Source organism: Felis catus, chromosome B1 (genome assembly GCF_018350175.1).
Source record: "Felis catus isolate Fca126 chromosome B1, F.catus_Fca126_mat1.0, whole genome shotgun sequence".
Lineage (NCBI taxonomy): Eukaryota > Metazoa > Chordata > Mammalia > Carnivora > Felidae > Felis > Felis catus.
In genome coordinates this window covers 104,599,640-104,614,358 of record NC_058371.1, presented here as the reverse complement: position 1 = coordinate 104,614,358, position 14,719 = coordinate 104,599,640, and the positions used below count along the sequence as shown (strand labels likewise).

At 33.5% G+C, this 14,719-nt stretch overlaps 1 protein-coding gene across 1 annotated transcript in view; it reads left to right on the top strand.

Annotated features, from left to right (window-relative positions):
• MYOZ2 (myozenin 2) overlaps window positions 1-14,719 on the top strand; it is a 40,866-nt gene that overhangs the window by 11,990 nt on the left and 14,157 nt on the right. Inside the window, exons 3-4 of the mRNA XM_003985054.4 lie at window positions 4,076-4,245; window positions 9,682-9,811. Coding sequence (XP_003985103.1) covers window positions 4,076-4,245; window positions 9,682-9,811 — 300 coding nt within the window. The remainder of the gene's footprint in view (window positions 1-4,075; window positions 4,246-9,681; window positions 9,812-14,719) is intronic.

Below are 14,719 nucleotides of genomic sequence, written 5' to 3'. Positions count from 1 at the left end.
TAAGAGAGGGATGTTGAAGTCTCCAACTATAATTATGGATTTGTCTATTTCTCCTTTCACTTCTTTAGTTCTTTTTGTTGTTGTTGCTGCTGTTTGGTGGATACACATTTAGAATTTCTAGGTCATCTTGGTGGATTGATACTTTAATCATTATATAATGCCTTCTCTGTCTCTGGTAATTGTCTTTGCTCTGAGGTTCAGTTTATTTGATATTAATATGACCACTCCTGATTTCCATTGATTAATATTTGATCTTGATATATATTTTTCTACCCTGTTACTTTCAATTTACCTGTAGTTTCAACTCACTTATTTGAAGTGAGTTTTTTGTAGACATCATATAGTCTGGTCATATTTTTTAATTCAATCTACTAGTCTTGTCCTTTGGTATATTTAGAGCATTTATATTTGATGTGATTATTGATGTGTTAGAGCTTAACTCTATCATTTTATTTTTTGTTGCCTCTGTTTTTCATTTCTGCTTTGTTTTTCCTATTTTTATACGGAATACTTAAACATTTTTTAACATTTCCATTTCTATTTATCTTTGTGATTTCAAGTCTATCTGTAATAGCTTTTTTAGTAGTTGCACTAAGAATTACATTACATATGCCTAACTTTTCAAAGTCTACTGATGTTGTTACTTTATCAGTTCAAGTATGAAAACTTTACTTACTTTCATGTCCCTTTATCCTCCTCTGTTTATAATATAATTGTCTTAACTTTTTCTTATACATACATTTATAGTTATATCAGAGACTTTTATAGTTTTTGCTTCTAATATCAGGCATAATTTGGAAGACTCAAGAGGAGAAGGGAAGCTTATTGCATTCTTATTCTTATGTTGCTTACTGTATTCTTTGCTCCATCTTTTATTGTTTCCCTTCTGTTTAAAGAACTTCCCTTAGCTTCTTGCAATGGTCTGAATGTTTGGGTCCCCCACAAATTCATATACTGAAATCCCAATGCCCCTGTGATGGTATTACATGATGGTGATTAGGTTATGCAGTGGGGTCCTCATGAATGAGATTAATGCCCTTATAAAAGAAGTACAAGAGAGCTACTTTGTCCCTTTCACCATGTGAGAACACAGCAAGAAATAATCAGCGTGTAACCCAGAAGGGGGCTTTCACCAGACTTCCAGCCTCTAGAACTGTGAGAAATAATTTTATTGTTTAGAAACCACTACTAGTCTTGTATTTTGGTATAGCTGCCTGAACCATTGTTTAGGATAGGACTCCAGGAAACAAATTCTCCTAGTTTCCCCTCTTCTGAAGAGGTCTCAATTTCTCCTTTATTTCTGAAGGATATTTTAACTGGGTATCAGATTCTGGGTTGACAACTTTTTCTTTCAGTACCTTTGTGCTACTTCCTTTTGGTTTTAATGGTTTCTGGTGAGAAATTCATTGTCATTCTCCTTTTTTTCCTCCTTAAAGGTAAGTTGTCGTTTTTCCTGGCTGCTTTAGTTTTTAGAAGATTACATAATGTTGTGAAGTTCTATAAATTTATCTTGTATAGGATTCTCTTAGCTTCTTGAACCTGTAGATTTATGTCTCTTGCCTGATTTGGGGAATTTTTAACCATTATTTCTTTGGGTACTTTTCCAGCCCTACTTCCTTCTCCTCTCCTGGGACTTCAATGATACAAATGCTGTATCTTCTGTTCTAGTCCAATTAATACCTAAGGCTTTCTTTGTTTTCTTTTTTAGTCTATTTTTTTTCTCTGTTGTTCTTATTGGGTGATTTACATTATTCTACCTCCCAGTTCACAGATTTTCTTTTCCATTCTCCCCTCCATTCTGCTACTGATTCCATCCACTGAGCTTTTACTTTGGTTATTATATTTTCAGTTCTGAAGTTTCCATTTGGTTCTTTACATCTTTTATTTTGCTGCCATGACTTTTTATTTCTTTGCTGAAGCTTTCTATTTTTTCATTTGTTTCTAAGAGCTTTGTAATTGCTCTTTGAAGCATTTTAATCATGGCTGCTTTAAAATCTTTGTTGTGTGATCTTAACATCTCAGTTATCTCATGTTGGCATCTGTCTTTTTTTCATTTGATTTGAGATCTCCCTGGTTCTTGGTATGATAAGAGATTTTTTTTATTTGAACTTAGAAAATTTCATTTTATGTTCTAAGACCCTTGCTCTTATTTAAGCCTTCTTTTTCATTTATCTTAGTCTAACACTGCTTCAGCGGGAAAGGAGAGCGCCACCTCATCACCGTAGGGTGGAAGTAGTAATACAGGTTTCCCGCTTGTCCTCCATTGAAACTTGAGGGGAAGAACTCTTTGTTACTGCTGGGGGGGGGAGTGGTCATTTGAAATCCCCACATGGTCTCCACTAACACTGCAGGGAGGGAAGGTTGTTACTGGCCAATAGTAATGAAAGTCCCAGTTTCTTCCCTGGCTTCTCTGACAACACCCCAGTGGGAGTATTGTGGCACCTTTTTACAGCCTCAGAAGGGTAAAATTCTAGGCTCCCCACTTAGCTTTTGTTGATGTGGCTAGGACCAAAGTTTTTTCTTTGGTATTTTGCTGAGGTAGAATGGCTATAGTCTAAAAGTTTTCTTTTTTCTAGGCTGCTCCTTTCCTGGTCTTTTTGGCAATAACAGTCTTTTATTAGGGCTTTTTTTTTTTTTTTTTTTTTTTTTTTTTTTGTCTGCACTTGGTCTGTCTGGCTTGCTAGCATCTTAGCTCCAAGTCTGGGATTTTGTAGCTAAAAGAAAACTCAGAGAATTCACCACCATGTTGTTCCTTGAGTTGTGAGGTCCTAGCTAGTTGCCTTCTTCTCCCCATCTTTCAGAGTCATCTCATGTTTGTTTTATACATAATGCTCAGGATTTTTAGTTGTATTTAGCAGAGGTATAGGGAAAGTATATCCACTTTCTCAGAAACAGAAGTCTTTATATTATTAGTTTTATGATTAGTGGAGCTCTTCTTCATGTAACATCAAAATATGTAAACAAACTGATTTTTTTTCCAAAGTAAAATAAGGAGAAAATTTAATTAATTCTGTTGTTTCATCCTTAAATACCACCAAAAGCCCAACTACTAAGGTTAATTTGTCCCATTGTCAAAGAATGTCATCCCAATCAATCAGCATAATTATTTATTTTACTAGTGGCCCAGTTTTTCTTCCTGTGCATTTACCAACAGTGTACAGTGGCAAGAGTATTCTGTGTGTGACACAGAAACATATTCTTGATTAAAGGAGAAAGTAGAGAGAAAAGTTTGATTTCTTTTGAGTTTTAAAAAAATCCAGTACTAGAAATAAAAAATAACAGGCATTTACTGGACATCGCCCATATTTAAGGCATGGAAGACACAAAGATTAAAACAAAACAAAACAAAAATTACAAACTATTAAATCAGTAAAATGGAATCAAGTAATTGTGATTCAGTGTGATGGGAATACAGAAAAGGCATGAATAATTATGAATACAGATTTTAGTGAAGGAATTCACATAAATAGCACTTAAGCTGGGTTGGGAAGGATTCTTCACTCAATACTCACCACCTGCCTGCTTTATACTAGGCTCCTTGGTGATGGCTGCAGAATGAATGGTATTTTGACAGTGATGGGGAAATGGATGGCATGAGTGGAAGGGTAGGCCTTCTAGTGTTAGGGATAATTCAAACCAACACATAAAAATGTGGAGTGCCAAATAAAACTTATTAAAACAACTATAAGCAGTGCTGTTTGAAAACTCATTAAATTTGGAAACACTAAATAATAACAGTGTTATTAGCTAACTTTCAGTCATTCTTTCTATGTGCCAGTTACCATTGCTAAGTGATTTATATGAAGCATTTTATTTAATCCTATCAACCCTATTCAGTGGGTATTATTACCATTAGCCCTCCTTTACAGATGAGGAGACCAAGGCTTAGAAAAATAAGTAACATATCTATAATCATACAGTTAGAAAATAAGGGAGCCAGGATTCAACCTAAAGCAATTTGAATAAAGAGTCTTTATTTAAGCCACTACATAGCAGGCAATAAATTATGGAATTTAGCAAAGCACTTACAAATGCTTACCTTGGGGTTTTCATACACATGAATGTTGTTTTACAGATGTAGATGGCATGCACCTGGGCAAAAAAGTCAGCATCCCCAGAGACATCATGTTGGAAGAATTATCCCACCTCAGTAACCGTGGTGCCAGACTATTTAAGATGCGACAAAGAAGATCTGATAAATACACATTTGAAAATTTCCAGTATGAATCTAAAGCACAAATAAATGTAGGTATAACCTGATCATGTGGTATCTAAATAAATGGGCAGCATTTCTAAGTGTATATGTATCACTAGATTCCCAAACAAGTGTTCTACATATTTATTTGACATATTTTCCCATTGATGCTGTTAGACTTTTTTTTCTCATGATAATAAATAGTTGAGGTGAATAAACAAAAGAAGCATTGTATATGTTATGAGTATCTTTTTAGTTTAGTAGGGACACTGCAAACCTGTAAATTTGGCACTGAAAAACTGGTCTGCTCACTAAGAGGAGGGAGAGGGAGTGGAGGTTGGTGTAACTAAAAGTTTCCATGGTCTTATCACTGCTAGTTAAATGCTTGGGATGGGAACAATTCCAAAGCACACAGCACTCCACAAAGTAAGTATAAGCATTTTATTGGCTGAGTACATCCTGGCACTGAAACGTGCCTGAGGACTACAGACACAGTTGAGCTCCTCTCACTCAAAGCATTTATTCCACATTGTGTAGGGAAGTCTGATTCCTATTAACAACAAACCAAGGTAGACAAAACTCTTCAGGCAAAAGTTTCCCTCAGCTTAAAGGTAATAAACAAATGAACAAACTAATGACTTAAATTATGTTTTATGTATTATATTAATATTACATTATTCATATATTTATATTATGTGTATATATATATATACATATTTATTATATTATATATATATTTTAAATGTCCTTATGAACACAATATATTCTATGGGGAGATTATAGAGGAAGAAGTTCATAGTAGGAAAACAACTAGTTTTGGGAAAATGGCTTTAAAAATAAAATACCAGTCATGAAGAATCAAAAAGGAATAAAGCATTGGTTCTAAACTTGAAGAAGTAGTGGAGACTACAATAAATACGTTTTATTTCCTAAAGGTTTCTTCCTGTAACTATGGGAAGTCTGTAAGTTTACTTGTGCATTTCAACCCAAACATTTGCCAGCTGCCCCCACTAATAAGTTGTTTTGAATGGACATCTCACATCTTTACAACAAATAGACTGGTTTCACTGAGATCTTTTATTGTAATTACTAAAATACATTACAGAACTAACATCCACACCCACAAACACTAAAATTTTATTCATTCCTGAAATTTCTATTTCCCTGGTTAACAATAAATGTGAGGGGACTTCTTAAATAAAATAATTTCTTTTTCACATTAAAGAGCATCATTTAACATCCATGGATTAAGTCTAGTTATAACTATGAATTTGGTTAGACATCAAATCTTACTGAACTATAATGTTTACATTTGTGAGGGATGATTTTTCACTTGAAGTCATGGATAAATATAATGTTATGTTACCCTATAATTATGTCCAGTATCTACATCCAAAAATGTGGCTAATACAGTGTGAGCCTAAAATAATCCCTATCACAGCTGATGATGTCTAATTATATAATCATATTCTTTCATTAATGACAACAGAGGAGCAGCTTTAAAGAGTAGTATAAAATGAGGTGGCTTAAGGAAATTCTTTGAAAAGTCATCTACAAGTCTAGGCACCTGAATAAATGAATAAATCCAGTTTTCATAACTTATACTTACATCTCTAAGTCCATGCCTTAACTACAATTCTGGAGGAAGGCACAATGAGTTTTTAAATGTCTTTATGAACACAATATATTCTTTCATCACTAGTATCTCAAATTACTGACAACATCCTGTGGCCAAATGTTTTGATTATACATAAAAGGTAAGAATATGCCTTGACAGTTTTTCAGTATTCCTAAAAGGTTGAACATTAAATAAATAAAATAGTCTGTAACAAGCATATTGAAATAAACAATCAAATGCCAGTAAGTAACTTAGAGCAATAAACAATAAAAACGTATGCAATGAACTAGTATGTCATTGAGTTACATAACCCACTCCAAAGTCTGTTGAAATCTACTCTCTCTTTTTTCTAAATGAGGAAAGTAATGTTCAAGGAAGTATATTAATTTGTCTTAAGCAACACTATAATAAATAAGATTGAAATCCAGCTCTCAGAATTTTAGAATTCTTGGCACTGACACTTATCATGGTGTAATTAAAGGAAACTGGGCTGGAAACCAGAAGACCAGGGTTCCGTCCCGGCTGTCCCACAAGCTGTGCAATTTGGAGTCCACTTAAAAGTTTTTTTAGCTTTCCTGGACCTCTTTTCTCATTTAGAAAATAAGAGAATGGACTAAAATGTTCTCTAAAGTGCCTTCTTTAATGATCTGTATTTAATTCTAAAAATGACCTGCATAATAAATCATTGAGGAAGAGAGAGTGAACCACATTATATAATGATATATTTGCTTAATCAAGGCACTAGATTGCAACTTGGAGCAAGCCTTGTTAATATGATGGGAATTTAAAAACAATATTAGGCTCAGGTCTATTTCCATTCATTTATTTATACTTTGGCAAATATTTAGTGAATGTCTACTGTGTTCTAGATACTATGCTGGGAACTCATAGATAAATAAATACAGCCTTTGTGTAGTGAAGAAGAAACAAAGTAATATTGAAAGAAAACAGCTATTACTTATAATCTACTTCTTGAATCATCTTTATATGATTTATATCACATTTTCCTAATTTATTAACTACATTTTCTGGAATGAGCTTTTACTTTTACTGGTTCCCTCAAGCAATAAATATTGTCAAAATAATTATTTAACTCTATATAAATGTCTTATTTTATTATAATCTTTAGGACATCATTAGATGAAAATACAAGCCAACTCCCTGGTAATTTAATGCCATTTGTCCAAATTCTAAGTACCATTTTAAAAATGAAAAAGCTAACGGCAGCTTTGAGCTTACTCTACTGCTAAGAAACCGTCAGAATTAAGCCACACAAACCTTATGACATAAATAACAACAGAAAATGTGCTGTCTTGAAAAGAAATGAAAATACACTCCTTGCTACAAAGCCAATTTTGAAACCCTAGTTCATGAATTGATCAAATTCTTACACCAGTAGGCAAAAACTGAAATGGATGAAGAAAACAAGCATTTAAGGAAAAATAAAATAGAAGAATGATTCATGATAATTAAAATTAACTTCTATAAATCATTATAAAATGATATTGAGGAAAACAATCTCCATTTTATGGTGAAGACTATATATGTTTTTGGTAACTATGGACTTTTTAAAATCCTTAGAAATCTTAAATAATAGTGGGGAAAGGGGAAGTGTACAATAAAAAATAATTCTGAAATAAGACCAAACTAAATATACTGAGATTCCTAACATATATTTATTTTGTGCAAAAAATAACTTCTATGTATTTGGCAAAAATTATAGAAACATGTTTTTTTAAAAAAGACCTTTTATTTCTATTGATATTTCAACAGACATCATGTAATAGATATTATCCACGTGTTTATAACTTCTATGTTTATGACCCGTAAGATGCTGCTCTAGTTTTACTTTGTTTAGGGTCAACTTAACTGAAATAAAAAGAAACAGATTTTCATTTATCTTTTCAACTTCTCCTGAAGGGAATCACACAGGATGGAACTCTGTAATTTAAGGCTTATATCATAACTAAAGTAAGTTGCTACTCAACTATTATTAGGCTTTCTTTGTATATTTAACGATGACAATAGAGGTACTGGATGTCGCCTGATAATTAATGACTAGCTAGACACAGTTGATTTTCCTGTTCAATAATCCCCAGGAAGAAGTCTTCAAAGAACATCAGTATTATGATTCTTAAATTACCGTAGGTAGAATGGTTTGCAAGTTTAGGTGAAATGTATCTCATGGACAAATTTCAGGTACTTAGAAAAAGAATTCTAAATTCATGATGTTCCTATATTTATCTCAGTTGGCTTTTTATTTATAATTAAAGTTTTGAGAGGTGATGTAGGTTCAGAAGTGAGAAAAGATACCAGTCTAGTCTAGACTTAAATGTCTAACACTTAAGATAATTGCTACATTCAAAAAGCTAAATACTGATATTTCTGAGTATAACATTATTCTAGTCTTTAGAAATTGTTCCTTGTTGCCTATGGAATAAAATGCCAACTCTTCTGCTCAGTAATCAAGACACTGTGCTCACCTAATAAACAGTATCTCTCATGTCTTTGCTCCTTTCCACAAGCCAGCTTCCCATTGCCAATATGTGCCCTATTCATTTCCACAGCAGCTTTATCCACGGTGTTGCAGAGAGTAAGGTGAATGTAAAAGGCACCTGGAGAGTGGCTGTGGGTGGGGAAAGCCTGAAAACAAAGATAAAGTTTATTTAAGTACTAAAGTGTAAAATTATTTTTCACCAGATCATCTTAGAAATACATGTAAAAGTGAAAAAGCATTTAAAAATGTTTTCTGCTTCTGTCACATAAGGTCAAAATTGGCTTTTATTTGCTATGCTCTTCACTAAATTTTTCTTTCTAAAGTTAAAAAAAAATAACTAGGTACTTCTTAGATTGGCTTCTTCTTAAAACACACATATTTCTCATATCAAATTACAACAATGCTTTATTATAGAGATAATGCCTAGCCTTGCTTCTGAAGACATCACCTATTACAATGTCTTTTTCTCTGTTAAAATGCAAATTAACTGTTTTTAAAGGTGCTATATTAGTGCCATAGAATAAATCCTAAATTATAATAATAAAACAAATTCACCTAAAACTTAAAAGATGAACATCTCTTTTAAGTATTTTACTTCCTAGAAATCCCAGATTCTTCCTTTTATAAATCTATGCAGCTCCAAGTATATTTTTCATACACAACTAGAGTTCAAATTTTAGATTAAATTTTTAAACAAGACAAACTAAAGAATATAATTAAATCTCAGTATAAACAAAATAGTAATGTAACTGTGACTAAGCCAAATCTTTGGCCGGTATGCTCTATAATATTAGATTTGTAAAGACCTAAAAATGAAATAGATTCACCTTATAGGGGCTTTGTGAATAGTACACTAAATAATTGATACCAAGCTTTAGACACAGTGTCTGGCACATAGTGAGGCTCAATTAATTATTCAAAAAATTATTTTAATGTTTATTTATTTTTGAGAGAGAGAGAGAGACAGAGGGCGAGCAGGGTAGGAGCAGAGAGAGGGAGATAGAGAATCCAAAGCAGGCTCCAGGTTCTAAGTTGTTAGCACAGAGCCCGAGGCCAGGCTCAAACCCATGAATTCAGAGATCATGACCCAAGTGGAAGCCAGATGCTTAACCGACTGAGCCACCCAGGCACCCCTCAATTAATTATTAACTGAAGTGTTGTCATATAACGGATCCTAGGTTAGGATCAGTAAAATTTCTCATTCAATAACTTAACCAACTACATATAAATTATTGAAGCCCCAAGAAACAAGAAAGTGGCACTGTATTTAAGTTTTAAATATACAAATGGAGTCTTGCACATACGGTATCTCCTATTAGTGTGTCCAACATTTTTGAGTTTTCAGCAGAGTTTACTTTTGATCAAATACAGCACAACATTGCCATGCAGAACGGGAAACTGGATGGAAGCAACTTGGAAGGTGGCTCACAACAAGCCCCATTTACTCCTCCCAACACCCCGGATCCACGAAGTCCCCCAAATCCAGAAAACATTGCACCAGGTAACTGTCCCCTTACAGACAATAAATAAAATAAATAGAATAAAATTGGTGTGTACTTAAATATATGACTCAGGTCATTTGGACCCTTTAATGAATGGTATGTAAATGACATGGCTTTGGTTATCATATGTCTATTTTGTGGTTAAGTTCAATATGACCATAAAGATTTAGTTCTAAGAAGTCATATAAAACATTTCCTATGTTCTTTCAAAAGTTTCGTTGTATTTGTTGGCAATCATCTGTTATATTAAAAATTGAATCACTTGTAATGATATTGACATTCTATTTGTATAGGACTATAGTTTATCAAGTGCTATGATATATATTGTCTTCTTTAATTTCAAAATAACTCTGACACATTTATTACAATCCTCATTGTACAAATTAAGAAACTGAGGTTATGAATGGCTATAAGCTCATATTGACTGATCAAGAATTAAATCCAGACCCCAAATTTACAGATGCCTTCTGTAAGGTGACCTTGTGGAGATTGCTTTTATTATTCTCTGCTTTCTTAGAAGACTTTAAATGCAATTCTTTAAGCTTGCATATTTGTTTAATATCTTAAAAGAGAACCAAATCCTTATCCAGTCAGTGTATGTTATTTAGAAATTCTGTTAGATTTTGAAATACTAAATCTATCACAAAAATTATCTATTTAGACAACATCTTTTCAAAATAATTGATGGCAAGTACCTTCAAGTATTTCCTCAAGAGAATGTATAGATTTTTTAAAGGTTCAAATACTTTTATCTTGAAATTAGCAATACTTATGTCGTATTTTTATAAACAGTAAATTTAGGAAAAGTAATTCTAGAATTCTCCTCAAACAACAGCAATAGTTTTTGAAAATATGTAAGTAAAGCAACTGTATCATATTTAATCTTACTTAAAAGTAAATTGAATGCCAGTCATTGATGACCTTAGATTTATTGACACTCTTATTGAACACCACAATGAGAAAAAGTATTGATAGATACAATAAAATAACACTGAAGGAGACCAAATACACAATTAGAATGCATGGAATTCTGAAGTAAAGCATCGTGATAAAGTTCTTAGTTTTCCAGTAGCCTTTTTCATGGTAGGAAAGCAGGTAACAGATTTACATATACAGCATTAAGCACACAGGAGTAAAACAAGCTTCAGAATGGGACAGACCTGGGTTCAGCCTCCTAGCTCCTTCCATCCCCGCCTATTTTAAGATTGTGCTGGGAAATAAACTAAATCTCTTTGAATCTCAGTTCCCTCAATCTGTAAAATAAGGAAAACAAATCTCACTGCACAGGGCTGTGAGAATTAAGTTTGATAAGTATAGTCCCAAACATATAATAAAGTATGGTAGTCCTCCTTTTCCACGGGAATATGCCCGAGACCCCAGCGGGTTCCTGAAACTGTGGACAGTAGTGAATTCTATGTATACAATGTTTTTTTCTATACGTACATACTTACTATAAAGTTGAATTTATAAATTAGGCACAGTAAGAGATTAACAACAACAATAATAAAGTAGAACAATTATAACAATATACTATAATGAAACATATGTGAATGTGGTCTCCGTCTCTCTTTCAAAATACCTTATTATTCTGTACTCTCCTGTCTTCTTGTGATGATGTGAGATAATAAAATGTTGCATGGGGAGGTGTAGTGAGGTGAGTGAAGCAGGCCTTGTGTTAAGCTACTATTGACTTTCTGACCACGTATCAAAAGGAGGAGCACCCGCTTGGGGACAGGACAGGACCATGATAACTGCCTTTAACTGACACCGCAGACAGGGAAACAAAGGATAAGTGGGGTACCATTGTACTTAGCTAAAGTTAATCCTTTCCTTATCAACTTTATATCCTTAAAACATAATAGAACACATACATATTATTTTAGCTCCAACCACTATGTGGTAACTACTTGCCTTCTAATGTTTGGAGTGTTTTTTTGTTTACTTTTTTAAATAGCAAAGAGAAGACATATAGAAAGGCTTATGTTGGTTCAATCCAGTACTCTCAGCACGAAGTTAGAACTTTTATTATGTGGTCATCTTTATAAACTATGTAATTACAAAGGGAATAAAAAAAAATTCATCTTTACCCTCAAGGAATTCATGCATAGGGAGACAGGAAAAAGTTCACATTATATTTGTGGTCTCACTTTGCCTCTGCATATATAATTCAATATCATATATGCATTTTATTTATTTCAAAATAAATGAAATATATATACAAATATATAAATGTAAATAAATATAAAGAGAAAGTTTAAAAGTATAAACTCATAGAGCTCTTTAAATCTATATATCCAATTATTAAATATTAGGAAATGTCTATGTAACACAGACTAAGAAAAGGAGGATTTTGGAGGTTATCAGATAGTTTGTCCTGAAGCAAGAGTAATGGATCCTTCCTCCTTGGTTGATAATTGAGGAAGCAAACTTCAGTTTATCCTAATTTAGCAAAAAAATTTATTAGTTAACATGCCATGTATCTAAAATCTAACTTTTCTCAAACATGAATCACTAAGAGTATTACAGTGCCATAATACTGCAGGAATTAAGTTCCTTTGAACTGAAATGTTATCTTAAAGACATTATTTTAAAATCAAACAAGAAATTTTATCGTGTAGCATTGCTGAAATGTAATGTATCTGAGAACTTAAACATATGCAAATTCTTTCCTATAAATCAGCACATCAGAAAAGAGTTATTAGTTAATTCTATTTATAAAAAGAAATTGGGAAACTTGGAATATTAAAAAAATGTGAAAAGATTAGACCCCTTGTCATCCCTCAATGTAACAAAGGTAATAAAACCTTTAAAATTATTATAAACATGATGTAGAAACTTCAAAAGTATCCTGAGCAAAGTTGGTTAGGAATAAAATACACTAGAATGTATACTAGAATTATAGTTATGTGATCATTATGTTTATTGGTGGAAAAATACTGAGACAAAATACACACAGATAAAATAACTGTATTGGGGTAGTGGGATTTCAAGGAATTTTTAAAAACGTAAAATTCTAAAATTTCCAGTTTCTAGATGGCTGACGTTTGATCACTTTTAGGAAAGGAAGAGGACATTAAAATGTAATAGTTACGATAATGGAGTTATGTTTACAATACAAATGCAAAATGCCAGGAAAGTAACTCTCCTTTTCTGAGGGAGACAGGAAAGGCTAGATAGAAGAGGTAACTTCAAGCTAAGGCTTAAAATAGGAATTTGCAGGTGGCAAGAATTAGAAAAACATTCCAGGCACAGGGAACTAATGGAACAAGTAGGGAATCATATGGGGACACAACACGCTTCAGGTAGAGTGGACCCAAGTTCTGAAGCATTAAAGGGACAAGAGAATGGCAGGACATTACCCTGGATGGGGCTAGGGCCACATGTGCAATGCTAAGTAATTTAGACTTTTGTCATGGGGAGCCATCTTAGCACCCTGAGAAGGGGAAGTCAGTGACAGGATCAGGTTTTCCAGTTAGAAAGGTCAGTCAGGCAGCAGTGTGGGACATGGGGGAAGGGTTGGGATCTAAAGGATTAGTATGAAGGCTATTGTGAAAGCCCAGGCAAGAGATGGTCAAGGCTTAAACCAAGGCAGTGGTAACAAAAATGAAGAAGATAGAGGGAATTTTCTAGAGCAAGGTTTCCCAATGTTCTTTTTGCAAATCCCTTCCCTAAGACTTGTAAGCCATACTTGAGACTTACCGAAATCAAATCTCTGGAGGGAAGAGCCCACTATCCACATTTTAAATATGTGCCCAAAGTTATTCAGCAATAAAGTTTAAGAGCCACTATTTTAGAAATCCTTAAAAAGCACAGATAGTAATACTTAGAGATTTGTTGTGGGAATGAGGGAAAGTTTAGCATAATGCTTCTGTCTTGGGCATCTGAAGGTAGTGATAGCATTAAGGTAACCAGTATAGAAGAAGAAGCTAAATATATTAGAAATAGGCACACATAGGTCTAGACAGGTTATAAAGGATGGCAGGGGAATATTTGTTTGGACAAATGTAATGGGTGGTTGAACAGAAAGTCTTGGGGATTTAAAAATGTGCAATCATCAATATGTAGGCTACAAAGCCATGAATATAAATGGAATTTTTTTAGGCAGCATGTATAATATAAGAAAAGAGCTTTGAGTAACTAAGTGGCAAGCAGAAAAAAAGATTATTAGAAGAGATTATCATGAGATACTGGAGGCAATCAGAAGAAAATTAATAGTGCAAACAAATAACTGCAAGATTTGTTGGAGGAGATAAACTCTTTAGTGTAACGAAAGGATAGGTGTGATTTGACAGAAGAAAATAGAAAACATTTTAGAGAAGAGAATCAGAGAAACTTAAAAAAAGTAAGAGTGACCAAATGGTAAAGGGTTTTGACAGTGGAAAAGAGAATTATGCAAACGACACAATGAGGTAGTATGGTAGTGTAGATGGAGAGTACACAGCTGCCTTTGAATAACTTGAAGAATGTCACTTGATGCATGTGAACATGATTTAAAGTTTATGCCAGAAATTCGTGTGATTTTTAAACGGCACTTAAAAAAATTTCCAGCTCCCGCGAGAAGTTGAGGAAGTGAGACCGGAAGCAGAAAAGTTACCTAAGAAATCTTGAGGAACAAAGTAATCATGGGATGGACTCCTCAGGGAATAAGTTCAGGGTCTGACTAAGACAGTGAAAACAAATTACTTCACCGTTCTGAAGCTTAAACGGTTTGCAGATCACTCAGCGATTTAAGATAGACAAGACCTAAGTATTACCTCTAATGAATCAGCTCCCAGAGGAGGGAGGTTTTATCTTCATGGCTATTTCCCCAGCACTTGAACCACAGTAGGCACTCAATATATATAATTTTAACTTAATTCATTCACTGTGGTAACTAAAGCCTACTATAAATTAATGTAAGGGAAACA